Source organism: Phoxinus phoxinus, assembly GCF_949152265.1.
Source record: "Phoxinus phoxinus genome assembly, chromosome: 24".
Lineage (NCBI taxonomy): Eukaryota > Metazoa > Chordata > Actinopteri > Cypriniformes > Leuciscidae > Phoxinus > Phoxinus phoxinus.
This window is the reverse complement of record NC_136899.1, coordinates 24,078,381-24,098,799: the sequence shown is the minus strand read 5'-3', so window position 1 is coordinate 24,098,799 and position 20,419 is coordinate 24,078,381. Positions and strand designations below refer to the sequence as shown.

The 20,419-nt window shown below is 39.0% G+C and overlaps 1 protein-coding gene across 3 annotated transcripts in view; it reads right to left on the bottom strand.

Moving 5' to 3' along the window:
- Positions 1–53: 53 nt before the first annotated feature.
- The window catches only part of sugct (succinyl-CoA:glutarate-CoA transferase), a 155,070-nt gene continuing 134,704 nt past the window's right edge, over positions 54–20,419 (bottom strand). The window contains exons 14-16 of one of the 3 annotated variants that reach the window (XR_013796388.1): positions 1,745–2,382; positions 1,434–1,669; positions 54–247 (exon numbers count right to left, since the gene is read on the bottom strand). Coding sequence is in view for 2 of the 3 variants with exons in the window: in XM_079602432.1 (XP_079458558.1) it covers positions 2,219–2,382 (164 nt within the window). In the remaining variant the exon portion in view is untranslated. Of the gene's footprint in view, positions 248–1,285; positions 2,383–20,419 lie in introns of those variants that run through there. The other 2 variants (XM_079602432.1, XM_079602433.1) reach the window with 2 other exon arrangements.

The window sequence follows — 20,419 nt, the reverse complement described above, 5'->3', positions numbered from 1 at the left end:
AGTTTACTTGTTGTCATCTTTCTATCTAAATGTAAAAAGAAAAATCACCTTATCAAATTGGAAAAGGTGCCGTTTAATGAAATGATTTTAAATGTTTTATTACAGCATATTTTTTTTACAATGCAAGTTGTTGAGTATATGAAAATATTGCTGAATAATTATTACAGTAACGGTTTGAGTGAATCTCACAAAAAAAATATTTCTTATTTCACCTCATAATGAAAACTAATTTAAGTTTAAAGGGCACCTATTATGACATTTAAAATGTTCCTAATGTTGTTGTGGGAGTCCCCAACAACAGTTTTACATGCATGCAATGACAAAAAACACTTTTGTTTTCGTATAATATGCATTTATTTGTACCTGATTTGCTCACCGACTCCCAAATGAATCGTTCAACGACTCGTTTTTCAAACCCCTCCTCTGCGCGACGCTAATCTGCGTTGATTGGTCAGATGACCCAGCAGTGTTTTCAGAGATAATACTTATTTTTAACACGGAGTGCAATGATGCTTTTATCAATTAAATTGTATTATAATAATGATTATAGTCCACTGCTTTATAGTTTGTAGTAAAAAACGAAAAATAAGATAAAGAATTTAATGTTATGTTAGCGAGCATAGCCCAGAGTTCATATTGTAAAAGCACAATCAGTCTTTGTTTGCGTTAGCCCGATGCATAAACATAACGTTTTTACAAAAAAAAAATGCAGTTACGTTACTACGAGGTATTATTCTATTCTTTAGACAACTCCGAAAACAACGACAAACACTTCACATATCTCAATACAATTGTCATTGAAGACCTAGAAGCTAAACGGTGCTTACACAACAAACTAAATAATTATTAAGCATGCTACATAAAATATAAAAGCAAAAATTAATAATAACACTTACAGGTTGTGATACGGAGGAGGAAGCTGATGCAAATACACTTGGAACTGAACCTTCCTTCAATATCAGCGGCTCGCGAATCCAAGTTTGATATTGCATTTAAAAAGCAATCGTCTTCAAAATGACGCGAACAAAGGCTCGGACTATACTTCTGTGGTATAGTGAATTGTAGCCACTTAGTCTTCAAATGCTCCTCCTTGGGCAGATGAAAAAAGTTTGCTTTTGAGAACTTCAGAACACAGCGTCTCGTCGCCATGATATTTTCCCTGCTGGCCTTGGAGCGCAATAAGTGGGCGTATCGTATTCAAATAACTTGACAAGTTGACGTCATCTAGTCAGAGAAAAAGCTTCGGTCTTCAAACGATTCATAAAAATGACTCAGAGTCGACTCTCACTTTTGAAAGACAATAACTTTATATACGGTGCACTTTCATATTTCAAACTTTGCAGGATGTTTTTGTTCACTTAGATCTATGTTACACACTACATGAAAGGTAAATTTCAAAATTCCATAATAGGTGCCCTTTAATGGGAGTTTACCACATTTTCACAAATTCAGTGCTGTACTGTACAAAAACTTACCATGATATATACTTAAAATTGTACAGTAAAGTTTATTATATAACACTTTAATTTACAGTGTCCTTGTTACATATGTTACATGTGCTTACCATAGTAATAACAGTAAATTATGCATAATTACATGCAACTAACCCTCAACCAAATCATATTCCTACCCTAACCCTATAGTAAGTACATGTAGTTAATTATTATTACTCGGTAATTAAATATATAATTACATTGTAACAATGACACCTTAAAATAAAGTGTAACCCTTTATAATATTAGACTTATTTCGTTTTTTTATTTGTATTTCTTACTACTGCAGAGAATCGGATGTGCAATGAAAAAAAAAATCATAATGGTCTTTAATTTTAAACAAATGCATGTATGCAATAATTGTACACAATATGTATCCCCTTTCATTGTTGGGTTAAATATGGCATGGGTTTTCGAGAGTAGTACAGTAGGTGCCATTACCCTGAACGCGCAGAACGGATATCTACACGTTATCGATCATTTAAAGAAGGAAATCATTTGGCGACGCACAATCTTTAGTGTGAACTGAACGCGTCGTTATGTCATTATTTCTACATTTGCGGTTTCCTCTCTGATGGACATTCATCAGTTTAATCACAGCCATTATTCCCACTGAGCCGAGAAGGAAGGCAGTGTTTTTCTTTTCCTGCCCGGCCGATCCTGGCAGGATTGTTCAGAAATGTTTATCCCAGCCTGAGGACTTCTCCCGTTCAACGCGACGTCTCTCACTGCACCTTGTTCTGAGCGACGGCCCGCGAGGCTAGCAGTCGGGCGATGACATCATCGCTGTACCCCAGGGTGTCTCGGAGAACCTGGACCGTGTGCTGGCCAATCACAGGGGGAGGATCCGGGCGGCGGGACTCAAAACTACTGAAGCGCACAGCAGGGCCTGTGTGTGTGGGAACAGTAAAGCAAGTAAAAAAGGTTACTTTCTGATACCAAAAACCTCCAAATATAATGATCTCCAAGAATGCAACAATAAATCGACACCACTGTTCAAAAGTTCGGGGGTTTGAAGATTGTGTAACTTTTTTCAAAGAGCTCACAAATGCTGCATTTATTTATTAGAGTACAGTAAAAACAGTCACATTGTGAAATATTTAAAACTTTTCCATGTGAATATATTTTAAAATGTAATGTTTTCCTGTGATCAAAGCTGAATTACTCCAGTCTTCTGTCACATGATCCTGTACATGTATATGTAGTCCATGAGACTGTATGAAGATTTGATTTTTGTTTCTTTAACTCGGCATACCAATAAAAATGGGGATGATAACCCTAAAAAATACATTTTGATAATTTATTTTTATTTTTACATTTTTAAATTTTAAGTTTGAAAACTCCGGTTTCACAAAGCTATTTTAGACCGGTCTATAGTGTTAGACAAGTCTAAAATTTGCTCATAGACTAGTCTAATGCAAGTTAGACTGTTTCACAAAAATAAAGACTGACTTAATGGCTCATAATTTGTGGTTTGCAGACGACGTGGAGAGCGCTGAGAAGGGAAAGGGTTTTTAGGGACCGCAGTAACCTACTGGAAATATATAATAATGAGGAATTCATCGTCGGTTTCGTTTTTGTATCTTTTCTGTACGTCTTTAACGCTCAACGGTCGGATTAACGCTGGTAACTGTCATAGCAATCTTTTTCCAAACATTTATTCTTGTTACTACATTCTCCGCTAAATTTCCCAAGTAAAATGTCCTTGTAACTGTTCTACTCCTCCAACAAACACATATTTTCTTCTGGGATAAACTGCACTGAGCGGCTGGATGCGCTTACTCGATCCGCCATGTTTTTTGTTTTGAAAAGTGTCTTAGTTTACCCAGAATGCATTGCAGTGTAGTCCTACTTAAGATAGTCAAAGTCTTAAGTGCTTTGTGAAACGGTCTGATTTAGATGTCTATCTGAAGTCTGACTATCTACTATATCTAAGCCATAGTACAAAGTCTATCTTTGTGAAACCGCCCCCTACGCCACGATCTGGCATATAGCTGGAATTTGGTGTTACTTTGTTGTGGATCATTCTAGTCCAATTCCCCCCGTTAAACAGCATGATAGTCAGAATGCAAAACATTTACAATGAATTTTAAACAAAGACGACTAAGTGAAGTGTAGGAGGAGCCTTTGAGGAAATGGCTAAAAGCTTTTTCTCCTATAAGTCAAACTTGCAGGAAAGTCCATAAGGCTTCTGACTTACAATCATTGTGGAATATAAACACAGCCTACATATCCAAATGTGGCATTTACAGAAAGATGATGTCAAAATGGATGAGTAGGTCATCTGGGTGAGTCACTTCCTCAGAAGCTTCAGATATTGCCATCATTAGGCGGTATTAGCATATCCTTCCCTTTTCTGGCATCTCTTTTCTTCGTGCAACTACAGTTGATTTCCCTGGGACTAATTGTTTTTCCTCCCCCGTGATTCTACGACAGTTTAACCGATGCTCGTTCCATGAAAAAAGGAAAGAGACATTAACATTCATACATTGTTTTATGCAATAAGGGACGTACACCTACACACTTCACACGTTTGCTCCCCGTTGCGTCTCCTACGCAGCTGCAGGTCACATTCCCCGCGAGTGCCGAAGCCAAACGCGTCCCATAAATGTGTCTTGATTGCTTAACCTCCAACATCCAGAGCTTTTTCACATGTTTTCAAGGGCCTCACACTAAAGACATGCGGTTCTCAAAACAGAGACGGTGCGTGTCGACCAGAGGCAAGGCCTGTCGCTTGTTATTAATGGCACTTTGGAAAGTCTCGTTCTTCAAACGGACTGGAGGAAGACATGCAACAGATGACAGACGGCAACAGAAGCCCGAGCGAGGCGCGAAATCACTTTCTTTCTAGTACGATTCTGTCTCTAGTCAGGCTATACAGTACACAACCATTCCCACATGTTCTCTTTGATTTCAGTGTGCTCCTGATGTGACAAAGATGAGCATGAGACAGCCTGATGTTTAAAAGTGTCCTTTCTGGAGTGTCATATAGTGAGCCTAATAAATAGTTGAATGCTGAAGATGCACTTAAAACTTTATTAATGGATAACAAGATATAAAACTGGCATCTGCAAACAAATGCAGCATTAACTAACTTCACTTTTCTGAGTCACGTTTGCAATGACTTTTAATCAACTAGTGTTTTAGTGGATGTACTGTATGAAGAGATCTCCTCAAGCTCACACACACGTCCAAGCAGAGGAACCCCCAAATGTCCAAATATTTCTTTCTTCATTTTCAACAGTATATCTATTGCTCTACAACTTACGTCAATTAACGTCTTTCTGTTTAGCCTTTGTTTGAAAAGTGTGCTTGTGCTTTTTGGGGAACTCGTTTTTTTATTTTTTATTCCAAAATGTATTATTTTAATACTCCAAATATATTTTTGGGCTGCCATTTATTGTTTTTAAAAGGCTTGGTTATCAAATGCCACTGTATTTTTCTGTATTTCACAGTCTCAGAAAAATATTAATATAATAATAATTAAAAAACAAGTTATTTTGGAGAAACAATAATAGGCAAAAACAATACAAATGAAAGTTATAAAATGAATGTGGATGACTCAGATTATTTGGTTAAGAATGGTTGAAATTAAATAAGATTATTGTTTCTCAGGAGGAGGAGACTATGAAAAAGTATTTACCTGTATACTGCGCTTGAACAGTCAAGTACACACACTTATATGTCAAATTGGCAGTCTTTGTGAGTGCTCATAAACACAGTGGTTTATGTTTTAAGTGAACGTAAATGGTTGGGAAAGAAAGTGCTTGTGTATCAGTATATTAGATCAGTACATTCACTCTTAAAGTGACAGCAGCCCAATAAACCGATTTGCTCTATCGTAGTTTTTTTTATTTCTAGTGCTTAAAGTTTTTATGGTATGTTTATTTATTTTGTGTCTTTGTTCTATTGTATTATCTTTTCCTATTGGTTGTAATTATTTTCTTTGTTCCTATTTTATCACTGGCTGTTTATTTATTTCAGTGAGTTTGAGGTTTTCATTTATTTATTTATTTTAGGGCTGGGGGAATTAACACGTTAATCTTTGCGATTAATTTGAGATGTTTAATTTATAATCATAATTTTTTTTCCTCGTTTTAATGACTTCCTGCTGCGGCTGCAATTGTGAGTGTGCCGAACCAAGTCACCCTGTCATCATGGAGAAGGACAAGGAGTTTTAGAAGGGTTGCATTTAAAAAGTTGCCTGATGGCGCGTTTGACAAAACAAACATGCTGTGTACAATTAGCAAAGCTGAATTCAAATACCATAGAAGCTGGGTGCACCGAATTTTCGGCCGGCGAAAATGATTGGCCGAAAATGTCATTTTCAGTTTTTATCCGAAAGAGAAAAAAGGCTGAAATATGCTGCCCCGCCCCGTTCGGCGATCAGGTTTCATTCTCGCGCAGCTTGTTTAGTAACTTCACTCGGGTCTTGAGCGCCGCGCTCTCCGTTCGTGTGTGTGTGTGTGTGTGTGTGTGTGTGTGTGTGTCGGTGTGCTGCGCTCTCTGCTCAATGTTCCGTTCTGCTCTGTTGTTCACGGCCCAAATGCTCCAATCATGTACCGATCACGCACTGGAAAAGCCAAGTCCGCTCAAATAACGTAAAATTTCTCAGTAGTAGACTTCTGTCTGCAATAGCCTACTGAGCTGGTATAGCCATGCTGGGCAACAAAAATGACCTACTCTGATCACATGCTCTGGTAATAATAGCTTTGTAGGACTATATATACTATATATATTTTGATAATTAGTAAAAAAAAAAAAAAAAAATCTGAGTATGTTGCATAAAACTGAATGAAGAATAATATATTGATGTTTAATATTATTTTAATATAAGGCTGTTTTCTGTTCCTTTTTTTCTGTTTAATTTAATTTGGTGATTCTACGTTTAAATATTGATGATTACAAGCTTGGGGGAAATGCGATTAATTGCAATTAATTAGTACATTTTTTAAATCGATTCCCTTTTTTTTTTTTTTTTTTTACTTGTTAGTTAGGCAAGTATTCGTTTTTTTTTTTAATGTGGTTTTAAAATTGGTAATGAGATTTATGAAATTTCAATTAAATGTTCTCATAAAAACTTACGTTATCATAAAATAAATTATTCACATCATGATTTTGGTCATATTGCCCACCCCTAATAACAATGGAGACGGGTATTGGCGATAAGACATTTTACAGTAAGATAAGAAATTCCAGTCAGTCGTAGGGAAAACTTTCGCACAGGAAATGTGCCATCATGAAGATGAGAGTCAAACGGCCATTTAAATAAAAGAAACATCCAAAAAAGGAGGGAACAACAGATCTCCAACACGATTGTGTGCGTGTGTGTGGTTTCGCAGCCTCAGCAATGCCTTCACCACATCCTCTTCCCCCCTCCCTCGCTTCTGATCGACTGGCCACAGGCTCCCACATCTGCTTCTCCTCAGCCGGTACCGAGGCGAGCGAGGGAGCGGGACTCTCTTCTCCTCCGCAGGCATGGTCCAAGGTTTTCCTCTCGCTCTACCGCAACAAAGCCCACTGTGTTCTTTCCTCCCATTCTGAACTTTATCCATTCACTACTCCTGCTCTCCACTGCACACTTCAGAGGGCTGACCGGATAGTCACGCTGGTCCTAACCTACAAAAAAACTTAGGGCCCAATTCAGTTTGGACTCTTTTGTGGATGGGATTTCAGGCCAAAACCCCGTCGCTAATCACCCACATGTCAATTACAATGCAATCTGGGTTCTTTAGACAAATTCTTTAATCTAATGATCAGTTCAGCATTAAATTAGATTAGATTAATAATGTAATAAAGTTGTTTATTTAAATTGATTGTTATTATGAAGTGATACCAATGGATTGTTCCAGGGTTTCCTTTTAAATCATGAGTGTGAATCTGAAGTGAATTGGCCACACCACAGTGGAAGCTAAATTGTAATTGGAAGAGAAAGGAATGCATTCTGGGAAATTATGAGTTTCATCCAAAACACTGTTAAAAAAATGTGGGGTCAGCAAGTAAAATGGAATTTTTTTTATGGAATATTGCAGTATTTATTATAAATGTTTAATCGGTGCAGATGTTTTCTTTTAAATGTGCCTCATAATCTTTTAGCAAAATAACTTCCCCCTCCCTCTTCTCTTCTCTGATGACGAGGGCGGGGCAACCTGTCACTCACATGAGATCCACCAATAGCAAACCACAACCATTCAATCATCCAATGAATTCCACATGAACAAAATCAAGTCCCGCCCTAAAGTTTCACTCAGATATATACGGAGCTCACGAGAAACTACCGCGTGCTCACGAGAAACTATCGATTGCTCACGAGAAACTATCGATTGCTCACGAGAAACTATCGATTGCTCACGAGAAACTATCGATTGCTCACGAGAAACTATCGATTGCTCACGAGAAACTACCGCTTGCTCACGAGAAACTACCGCGTGCTCACGAGAAACTATCGATTGCTCACGAGAAACTATCGATTGCTCACGAGAAACTATCGATTGCTCACGAGAAACTACCGCGTTTACGAGAAACTATCGATTGCTCACGAGAAACTACCGCGTTTACGAGAAACTATCGATTGCTCACGAGAGACTACCGCGTGCTCACGAGAAACTATCGCGTGCTCACGAGAGACTACCGCGTGCTCACGAGAGACTACCGCGTTTACGAGAAACTATCGATTGCTCACGAGAAACTACCGCGTGCTCACGAGAAACTACCGCGTGCTCACGAGAAACTACCGCGTGCTCACGAGAGACTACCGCGTTTACGAGAAACTATCGATTGCTCACGAGAAACTACCGCGTTTACGAGAAACTATCGATTGCTCACGAGAAACTACCGCGTGCTCACGAGAAACTATCGCGTGCTCACGAGAGACTACCGCGTGCTCACGAGAAACTACCGCGTTTACGAGAAACTATCGATTGCTCACGAGAAACTACCGCGTGCTCACGAGAAACTACCGCGTGCTCACGAGAAACTACCGCGTGCTCACGAGAAACTACCGCGTTTACGAGAAACTATCGATTGCTCACGAGAAACTACCGCGTGCTCACGAGAAACTATCGCGTGCTCACGAGAGACTACCGCGTGCTCACGAGAAACTACCGCGTGCTCACGAGAAACTACCGCGTTTACGAGAAACTATCGATTGCTCACGAGAAACTATCGCGTGCTCACGAGAAACTATCGCGTGCTCACCAGAAACTATCGCGTGCTCACCAGAAACTATCGCGTGCTCACCAGAAACTATCGCGTGCTCACCAGAAACTATCGCGTGCTCACGAGAAACTATCGCGTGCTCACCAGAAACTATCGCGTGCTCACCAGAAACTATCGCGTGCTCACCAGAAACTATCGCGTGCTCACCAGAAACGATCGCGTGCTCACCAGAAACGATCGCGTGCTCACGAGAAACTATCGCGTGCTCACCAGAAACTATCGCGTGCTCACGAGAAACTATCGCGTGCTCACGAGAAACTATCGCGTGCTCACCAGAAACGATCGCGTGCTCACCAGAAACTATCGCGTGCTCACGAGAAACTATCGCGTGCTCACGAGAAACTATCGCGTGCTCACCAGAAACTATCGCGTGCTCACGAGAAACTATCGCGTGCTCACCAGAAACTATCGCGTGCTCACCAGAAACTATCGCGTGCTCACGAGAAACTATCGCGTGCTCACCAGAAACTACCGCGTGCTCACCAGAAACTATCGCGTGCTCACGAGAAACTACCGCGTGCTCACCGGAAACTACCGCGTGCTCACCGGAAACTACCGCGTGCTCACCGGAAACTACCGCGTGCTCACCGGAAACTACCGCGTGCTCACCGGAAAAACTACCGCGTGCTCACCAGAAACTACCGCGTGCTCACGAGAAACTACCGCGTGCTCACCGGAAACTACCGCGTGCTCACCGGAAACTACCGCGTGCTCACGAGAAACTACCGCGTGCTCACCGGAAACTACCGCGTGCTCACCAGAAACTACCGCGTGCTCACCGGAAACTACCGCGTGCTCACCGGAAACTACCGCGTGCTCACCGGAAACTACCACGTGCTCACGGGAAACTACCGCGTGCTCACCAGAAACTACCGAGAAACTTTAGAATGGTATCTATGACCTATAAACAGTAAAACAAGACTTTGTCAATACCACATAGCCATTTCAATTCATTTTAAGTACACTTCTTCACATTCAAATTTTGATTTTAATTCTGCATCCTGTTTCAAAAACCAGGAGCTGAACTGGAATGTAAAAGCCCTTCTCAGTTCAATTCTTATTGGGTTTCTACTCAAACTGCATTCAGCATGTTTAGAGTGTGTTTGGAAATAAACAATGAAATACACCCTTTATAGTTCCCCAAAGAACCCTTCAGTCAACCGTTTTTAACCATATTTTTTTTCTTAGTGTGAATAACATTTCTAAAAATCTAAAGAACCTTTTTCCACTAAAAAACTTTTTCCACGTTTTGTGCGATGGAAAGATTATATGAATGATAAAGGCTCTTCATGGAACTATCAATGCCAATAAAGAACCTTTATTTTTAAGAGTGTAAACATTTTTTTTTTTTTTTTTTGAATGCCCTTTTCTTAATCTGTAAAGCACGTAAACATCATGACACATGTTTGGCTGGAACAGCTTAAAGTAAGATAGTTGTGAACATCAGTACACAGTTCAGAGAGATCTTAGACAGTTCAGATTCTCCCGGAGAGACAGGATTGAAAGATTACGGTAAACCACACTGACATGCTAAATATACAATTGTATTGCTGAGCTAAATTGCTTCTGACGTTTTCCGAGAGATATGATGCATGCATCCTGTGGGCCTCTGATTGCATGTAAATATCATCATCCAACCATAAAGCGCATTTTCCTTCCTGATTGAAAAAAGATTGAACTTCGTTTTCCGGCATTTCCATTAAGATTCCCCTGAGCCGAACTTCATTTCATACAGCAAATATCAGTGACAATCGGACTGTGTCGTGGTCACCTCATTTCCATTCCCTCACAGATAACCGTTTCCTTGCTTCAGGAAAGACAAACCTGTTAAAACTAGATAGTTCTGTCCAGTTCAGATTAGTTACAGCAATCTATATCTAATCTACACCACTTTATCTGACAAATAAACGGAAATGTAGAACACAGATAGTTCCGGCTATAAGATCTGATGGGATGAGTCACATTTGAAGCCGATATTCACACACACCTGTGACCGCACACATCAAATGAGTCCTAAATTAATGCAGCAAGTTGCTTAGCAACTGTAAACGGTCTACAGTAATGAACTTTGTGGGCAAACTGTTTATTAGTTTAGCTTACAAAGCTTAGTGGAAAACTATCGTCAGCTTCTCAACAACAACAAAAAACACATCAAAAAGCCAAATAAATATGCATGTTTTAAAAATGTAATAGTTGATGTGAAAGTTAAATATATACAGTATACACACAACTGTTCAAAACTTTTATTCAGCAAAGATGCATTAAATGAATCAGTGGAGAAATATATAATGTTACACAAAATGTATATTTCAAATAAATGTGATCTTTCTAAAAGAAAATATATATATATAAAAAAAAAATATATATATATATATATATATATATATATATATATATATATATATATATATATATAAAAATGCGTTGTACTGTGAAGGGTCATAGCACTTACATACTGTTGTCCTACTGCTAGTTGAATTGTTTTCTATTGTTTCTCATTTGTAAGTCGCTTTGGATAAAAGCGTCTGCTAAATGAATAAATGTAAATGTAATGTTTAACATTGATAATAAGAAATGTATATTGCAATATGCATATTTATATACTAGTGCTGTCAATCAATTTAAAAAAAATAACTAATTAAGCACACATTTTCTGTAATTAACAGCTATTATTCGCACCTAACATGAAATGTTTTTAATAATCTCCAAATTAACAACATAAAGACGATCTATTTTAAATGTTTAATGGCATCTTTTTAATAAGAACTTTGAATTGATATTTTTATTAAATACATTTCCCCCCTCAATTTTAGCCATTAATTATAGCAATTCAACATTACAGTATAATTGAAAGTCATCATTTTTAACCATCTAATAGGCTTTAAATAATATAACATTTTAATTTTAAGTTAACTTAAACCAAACTTCACATGAACCCATTATAATAGAGTGCAACAGTCAGGTTCTAGAAGTATTTTATTTATTTATTTAACGGTAACTTATAAAGACAACATTAGTTGTTGTTAATCGATGGTATTTGCTTCTGTTGAAGCTGCCAGCCTGCATTATTATTTTAGTTTAGATTAAAAGTAATCATGTTTAACAGCAGAAATCCTGGTGAAAAACTACATTACCTATGATACTGCACAAAAAATCCACCAATCAGAAAGCTGAAAAAAGCAAACCTTGCCAAAAGAGCTCTTTAGCTCCGCCCACTCCCATGAAGCACCGCAAATAACGTAATGGAGTCGGCCTCTCAAAATACTTACCTATTTGAATTTATATGCATATTTTGCAATAAACCAAAAATATATTGTTTTATATATATATATATACATTTTTGCTTCAAATAAAAGTTTGTAATGTAATGAATCACCTTGAGCTGATTTTCCTTACCCTGCCAAAAATTTTATAAATTATTGCAAATGTGTTCAGCGTCTACAGGTTTGTGTTAACTTTCTGTATGTAATGTGTATGTGAAGAGCATCTCCAGTTCTGCATGGTTGACAAAGCAGAGGAAAAGAGGGGGAAAGAAGAAAGAGAATTTCCCAGTGGAGATCTACGGCGCTGAGTGAAGTGAAGAGAAACAGGTCTCAAACGCAGTGGGGACTTGAGAACGAGTACAGATAATTTATCCTGAGTATTGTAAAAGAGTGATGGGATTTCTACAGGCAAAGCTACTACACATAAACAGTTCTCTAAGTGTACTTGCTTTTACTCAAGCATTTTTACTACTTTTTTAAAAGTAAATTAATACGTTTCAATGTACAGTTGTAATCGAAATGATTAAACCCCCATAGCAAATCAGGTTTATTGGCAAATGTTACACACTTTTAGCTGTTTGCAATGAACAAATGAAACAAAAGTAATTGAAATAGCTCAACACAACAAATGTTTCAAGTGGTTTCCCAAATTTAACTTCTACAGTCTTATAATTATTCAAGCCCCTGAAGAGAATCTCTCACAATAGCACAGATCTACAAAACAGGCGTTGTCTAAAGCACACGTGATGCAACTGATCAAGGGCTTCATTAGTGGCACCAGGTGTGCTTGAGCTAGAACACGTGATATATCTGAACTGGCTAGGTTTGTTGAGTGTCACGTTTGACTGCATGTTAGAAATATGGTAAAAAAAAAAAAAAAGTCCGAGAAGATATCATCGCCCTTCAAACAAGGAGCAGGATCAAAAAAGAAAGATAGCAAAGGTACTAAATGTTCATAGAGATAGCGTTAGAACAGGGGTCTCCAACACGTCGCTCGCGAGCTACCAGTAGTGGAGGTAGCTCGCCAAGAGGCCGTTCACATATCACGTCTTTTGCGCGCTCGAGTTCCTTATTTCAAATGTAGGCGCCGCGCGGTAAGTGCGCTCATAATTAAGGCCCAGGCGCAGCGAGATGAAAAATATCTCAACTTTTCAGAATGCAAGCGCACCGCATGTCATGTGACAAGAACCAACCAATCAGCTTCACCCTTTCCGTAAAAGCATTGAAAGCTCAGTCAACATGATGGGGGTGCACCCAAACACTACGGGTGCTTTTCTCTTCTCCGTAAATAAATCTTGTAGCAGAGCTACAGCAAGCGTTTTTCGGTGGTGGAAATCCATTAGCTACTAAAACTTCTTTGTCGTTGTGGAGAGCGCAGTGCATGGTTGCATAGCAACGACAGAAGCCACGGGAAAATCGGACCGAATTTTACTATTAATAATAAAAGATAAGCTAATGTGCATTGTAAATGTCAGTCATTTATATTTTTTGACTCATTATTTTTATAAAAATGATTTAAAGGCTGAAATATGTGAGGTTTTTATCTTTTTATAAAACCTTTTTGTCAAAACGTTATTTGAACTTGTACATGTTAGTAGATAACATGTTGCAAGACACTCCTTCAAAATCAGGCCATCATTTTTAATATTATTATTTTAATATTTATGTAAACAAAAAGTGCACATTGATGCTAATTTTATTTGTTATTTGCTGGTTTTCTAAAACTTGGTGAATTGTGTAGTATTATTACTCTCTCTGATAAACATGATCATTTTGGTCACTATAATCATGAAATGAAATTTTCATGCCATTTCATCTCTAGTTATAATAAACTACAATCAACTATAATTATGTGTTTTTACAATATAATATGCAAAGTGTTTTTCTCTGACATTTAGGGGTGACGTATATAGGCCTACAAAGGCTATTTTAGGTCTAAAAAAGTTTGTATAGTTGTTAATATGAGAGTTATGAGACATTAATTAAGATATTTAAGTATTGTATTACATGAGTAGCTCTCGGCCACTTTCATTTTCAAAAACTAGCTCTCAAATGAAAAAAAGTTGGAGACCCCTGCGTTAGAAGCATAGTTTTCCAGTGGTTCCACTACCTGGACGAGTCAGAAAAAGGAAGCTATCAACGGCTGCAAGCAGATCTCTGAGAAGGCCTTGAGTGACTGCAAAAGACCTGCAGCAAGACTTGGTGGCGACCGGCACTGAGGTTCCAGCTTGCTCAGTAAGGCACGTACTAAACGCATGCGGTGTCCATGCCAGAACTCCACGATGTACACCAATACTGACCCCAAAGCACAAGAAAAGTGCTCAAAATCATATAAATAAGCCACAGAAATGTTATGATTCTGTTTTGTTGAGCGATGAAACAAAACTGGAACTTTTTGGCCCTATGGATTAGCGGTATGTTTGGAGGAAGAAGAATGGATTATGTACTGAAAAGAACACTCTGTCTATAGTAAAGCTTGGTGGTGCTCGGTAAAGCCCCAGAGCATTAAAAGTTGCATTAAAAGTTGAATTTGGGGAAACCACTTGAAACATTTGTTGTGTTGAGCTCTTTCAAGTACTTTCGTTTGATTCGTTCATTGCAAATAGCTGAAAGTCTGTACATTTTGCCAATAGACCTGATTTGCAATGGGGGTTGAATAATTTATTTTACAACTGTAAATATAGGCTTGTGGGAGTCATTAGGTGTGCTATCCATCCATCCATCCATCCATCCATCCTTCCATCCATCCATCCTTCCATCCCTCCCTCCATCTATCCCTCCATCCATCCATCCCTTCATCCATCCATCCATCCATCTAACACGATCTCAATAAAAGTGCGTATCTATACCACAAATGTTATTTCTCGTGCCATTTATACACCAAAATCTTTTTTTTTTTTTTTGCGTGCATATGCTACACACTGAAAACCCTTGGGTTAGATTAGGGGTGGGGAGTGCGTGCGTATTACACGCCATAAAGTGTGTATCATATGCACGCGAAAACTGCGTATCATATGCACACAAAAACTATTTTTGCCGTATAAATGGCACGAGAAATAACATTCGAGGTATAGATATGCACTTTCATGAGATCTACTGTATCTAACTACTGATACAGATTTAGTTTTTGCATGTGTTCATAATTTCTTTGAATGACAGCCCAGCCAAAAATGATTGCTACACAATTTGGCATGTTTCATTGCATTATCACAAATAAAACAATCGACTCCAATCACAGTTCAGGTCTATCCTGGGAGAAGGGTTTCATGTCCCAGAGTAAGAAGCATTGCTAAACCCCTCTTAATTGCTTGCATCTGTATCCAAGATCTAAACAATCAATTTTATAATTCACAATGCAAGCACGCACACTCTAAGTGACCTGTAAACAAGCCAATACATCCAAATATGTATTTATGAAAATCATCTCTCATGCTAAAACATCCACATTTATCTCTCTTCCAATGCTGTTTCTAGTTTGAAATGAAGAGAGGGAGAGGAAGACATAAAAAGAGTGGGTGAGATTGAGAGTGAATTCTCCAGCGTCCCGGAACGGCAGGCTCGAGCTGTCAAGCGGAGATGAACATCTTCATCTCCAGTGCTTTGAGCCCACGCGACAAGTAGCACCTCTCAGTCCTTTTATTAAACCTTTCAGCTTCTTTTTAACTACTCGCTGCATCTTTAATGGGCGAGGGAGAGAGATGATGACTGAAGAAAAAAAAAACGGAAGCGGTGTCGGATAAAAGAGCCGAATGTGAAACATACATAAGAGTGGGAAACCTCATTATATTACGGCATGAGGAAAAAGAGCAAGGAATTCAGACTAGCAGGCAAGTACTCCTACTTAAATATGAATAAAATAATGTACGAGAGCGAGAGGTGCTGCCTTTGTACACGGAGACGGCAAAGTTAGAAGCTGATCAATTCATTTAAAATCCCTGGAAACAGTGAGTCACAGTTGATTCTTCTTTAAAAAGGCAGAAATAAACTTCAACTCATTCTGGCTGGGTTTGTATGCAACGACCAAATAATCATTCATAAAACATTATGAGCTCCATCACTGTCCAAGTTCACATCCCGAGAAACCTGATGAGCCAAAACACATTTCCGACATAAAACTACGAACTGGCACAAGAAGACATAGTCTAAGCCCGGTTTCCGGTTCAATACAAGTTAAGCTATATCTACAGCATTTGTGGCTTAATGTCCATAACATTCTGTCCCCAATTTATCTTTTTCTTAAAAAAAAAAAAAATGTGGTTGCAAGTGCACTTACAATGGGGAGTCGATGAGGCCAACAGAAATGTGAAGCTCGTTTTAAAACAGCAAGAAAGTCATTATCTGTGATGCTGCATACAGGCCTAACTAAATGAAGTCTGCTTTGACCCATCTCAACCCCAAGTATCAAAGAATATAATTGCTGTATAAATGCATGTATGCCACCTCTGAGCATGCATTACACAGTCTGTGTAAAGACAACTAAATGCCATTTCAGCAGCGGTGCTGTGCCGTCTTTGCACTGTAAATTTGGCATATGAATGTCTGAAAACTGACCACAGATTCTCTTGAGTGAGCTTGATGTGAACCTTGTGGAAAAGCCCAGAGAGATGCTAAACTGAATACGAAAGTAAGATAATTTGTATCATCAGACCTGTGAGACCTTGCCACACGACACACACACACACACACACACACACACTATGAGAATTGGAAGGTGACCTGAATGCTCCTGAAATCAAAACAGCCGGAGGGAAAACTAAGCTTCTGAAAAAGAAATGCCAAGGCTTATGATTTGAGAGCAGTCCCTGCTGCATCATAGATGTTTATAGTGCATACTTCACTACGTCTACAGGGAGAATTACGGCAATATTAGTGCTAACAACCCAAGATAGCTGGCTCAGGGTGACGTCAAAGCAGTTCTGTGTTTCAAGGGGATCTGACAGACTGTGAACATAAACGCTCTCATTCACACAAACTCAGGCCCCAGAGACATCTGAAACTTATCTTTGATGTGAAAAGGATCATCTGCAGCTTTACTGATCTACCTGTCATCTTGTCAGGAAGCCTTCGTGTCCGAAACGGCGTTTCCCTCTTGAATTCTTTCTGAAGAGTAAGTTTGTGGTAGCTGTGCGAATAGGCCATTAATAAAGCTACGCTAAATTGAAGAAACGATTGCTTTTATCTTCATAAAAATGAATTATGAATTATTTTATGGTAACACACACACATTTAAGTATGGGTATCTGGAAAGTTTAGAATATCAATTAGGGGTGGGAATCACAGCATACCTCACGATACGATACACAGTACATTGCTCACGATACCGATAATATCTCTGTAACGATTTAGTCCACTGGAGGCAAGATGTGGAGGACCCAAATGCAACTTTAATTATCAACACAAAACAAAGGCACGAAACAGAAACAAGAACAATGACAGGAAACATTCAGTTACACAAAACAATACTAGACAAATACACAGGGCAAACATGAGGGCTTAAATACACAAGACTAACGCCTAGACAGGGGACACCTGTGAACAATTAACAACATGACACATCAGACAAGGGAACACATGGCAGGATCACATGACTAGAACAAGGGATCACATGACATACATGGAACAAAGAAAAAAACCCAAACCATGACAATCACGATACAGCATTTCTGTTAATCGATATATATTGCCTGACAATCTTATAATGATGATTATCAATGATAAAATGATCAACTTTACTCTCCTTATCGACAGACATATTGTCACCCCCTCCCTTTCTGTCCGAAACCTTGGTATCATAATGGACTCCACCCTCTCATACCAAACACACATCAACCATATCACTAAACTATCCTTTTTCCACCTCCGCAACATTGCCCGCTTTTGCCCCTCCCTTACCTTGTCAACAGCTGAAATCCTCATTCACGCATTCATAACTTCAAGACTTGACTACTGCAATAGCCTTCTATACGGACTTCCTACCAATCAACTACAAAAACTGCAATACATCCAGAACTCAGCTGCCCGCCTCCTAACCCACACCCGGTCAAGAGAACACATCACCCCCGTTCTCCAGCAGCTCCATTGGCTACCTGTTCATTATCGCATTCAATATAAGCTCCTTCTCCTCACCTATAAGTCCCTCCATAACCTGGCCCCGCCCTACCTCACTGAGCTCCTGGGACAGCACCAACCCACCCGCCACCTCCGTTCAGCTGGCACCAACCGCCTTACTCCGACCGTCCACACTAACCGCCGGACTTTGTGGGATCGAGCCTTCGCTATCACCGCCCCCACCCTCTGGAACTCACTCCCTACATCCATTAGAAACTCCGACTCACTACCAAACTTCAAATCAGTACTCAAAACCCACCTGTTCAAACTAGCTTTTCCCTAAACCCCTTGTTGTTTTGTTTTGTTTTGTTTTATTCCCCATGTGAAGCGTCTTTGAGTGTCCAAAAAAGCGCTATACAAGTTTGATGTATTATTATTATATTATTATTATTATAAATCACGATATCTGTCTAACTATGAAAACAAAATGCCCGTGAAAAGGTTAAGTGCAGGTTTTCTCTCTTCTCTTTATTCAATTCCAAACTGTTAGAAAACAGCACAAAAAGTTTTCAGCTTATATTTTTTACAAGCTTAAACTTTTCTTTGTGTGTAAACTGACACATTTAACTACTTATCAACTTTTATATCATCTCAGTGTTAACCAGCTTACTTAAAATAACCCTGGGAATAGTGTTGTCAAATGTACCAACTTTGGTATTTAATTTTTTTTTAAATGTGACGTTACCAGCTTTTGAGTGGTTTTTGAGCGCTTTTCGAGGATTCGTAAACTCCTCTGATTGCCCATTGTGTTCATGCGCTCAACATATATGTCTGTGATTGGCCATTGTGTTCACACGCTCAACATATATGTCTATGATTGGCCATTGTGTTCACACGCTCAACATATATGTCTGTGATTGGCCATTATGTTCATGCACTCAACATATATGTCTGTGATTGGCCATTGTGTTCACACGCTCGACATACATGTCTGTGATTGGCCATTGTGTTCATGCGCTCAACATATATGTCTGTGATTGGCCATTGTGTTCACACGCTCGACATACATGTCTGTGATTGGCCATTATGTTCACACGCTCAACATATATGTCTATGATTGGCCATTGTGTTCACACGCTCAACATATATGTCTATGATTGGCCATTGTGTTCACACGCTCAACATATATGTCTGTGATTGGCCATTATGTTCATGCACTCAACATACAGTATATGTCTGTGATTGGCCATTATGTTTATGCACTCAACATACAGTATATGTCTGTGATTGGCCATTATTTTCACACGCTCAACATATATGTCTGTGATTGGCCATTGTGCTTACACGCTTAACATATATGTCTATGATTGGCCATTGTGTTCCCATGCTCAACATATGTCTGTGATTGCCCATTGTGTTCCCATGCTCAACATATGTCTCTGATTGGCCATTGTGTTTCCATGCTCAACATATATGTCTCTGATTGGCCATTGTGTTCATGCGCTCAACATATATGTCTGTGATTCGCCATTGTGTTCATGCGCTCAACATATATGTCTCTGATTGGCCATTGTGTTCATGCGCTCAACATATATGTCTGTGATTCGCCATTGTGTTCATGCGCTCAACATATATGTCTATGATTGGCCATTGTGTTCATGCGCTCAACATATATGTCTCTGATTGGCCATTGTGTTCATGCGCTCAACATATATGTCTGTGATTCGCCATTGTGTTCATGCGCTCAACATATATGTCTCTGATTGGCCATTGTGTTCATGCGCTCAACATATATGTCTGTGATTCGCCATTGTGTTCATGCGCTCAACATATATGTCTATGATTGGCCATTGTGTTCATGCGCTCAACATATATGTCTGTGATTTGCCATTTGCCATTGTGTTCATGCGCTCAACATATATGTCTATGATTGGCCATTGTGTTCATGCGCTCAACATATATGTCTGTGATTTGCCATTGTGTTCATGCGCTCAACATATGTCTGTGATTCGCCATTGTGTTCATGCGCTCAACATATATGTCTGTGATTGGCCATTGTGTTTCCATGCTCAACATATATGTCTGTGATTGGCCATTGTGTTCATGCGCTCAACATATATGTCTGTGATTGGCCATTGTGTTTCCATGCTCAACATATATGTCTGTGATTCGCCATTGTGTTCATGCGCTCAACATATATGTCTATGATTGGCCATTGTGTTTCCATGCTCAACATATATGTCTGTGATTGGCCATTGTGTTCATGCGCTCAACAAATATGTCTGTGATTGGCCATTGTGTTCATGCGCTCAACAAATATGTCTGTGATTGGCCATTGTGTTCATGCGCTCAACATTATGTCTGTGATAGGCCATTGTGTTCATGCACTCAACATTA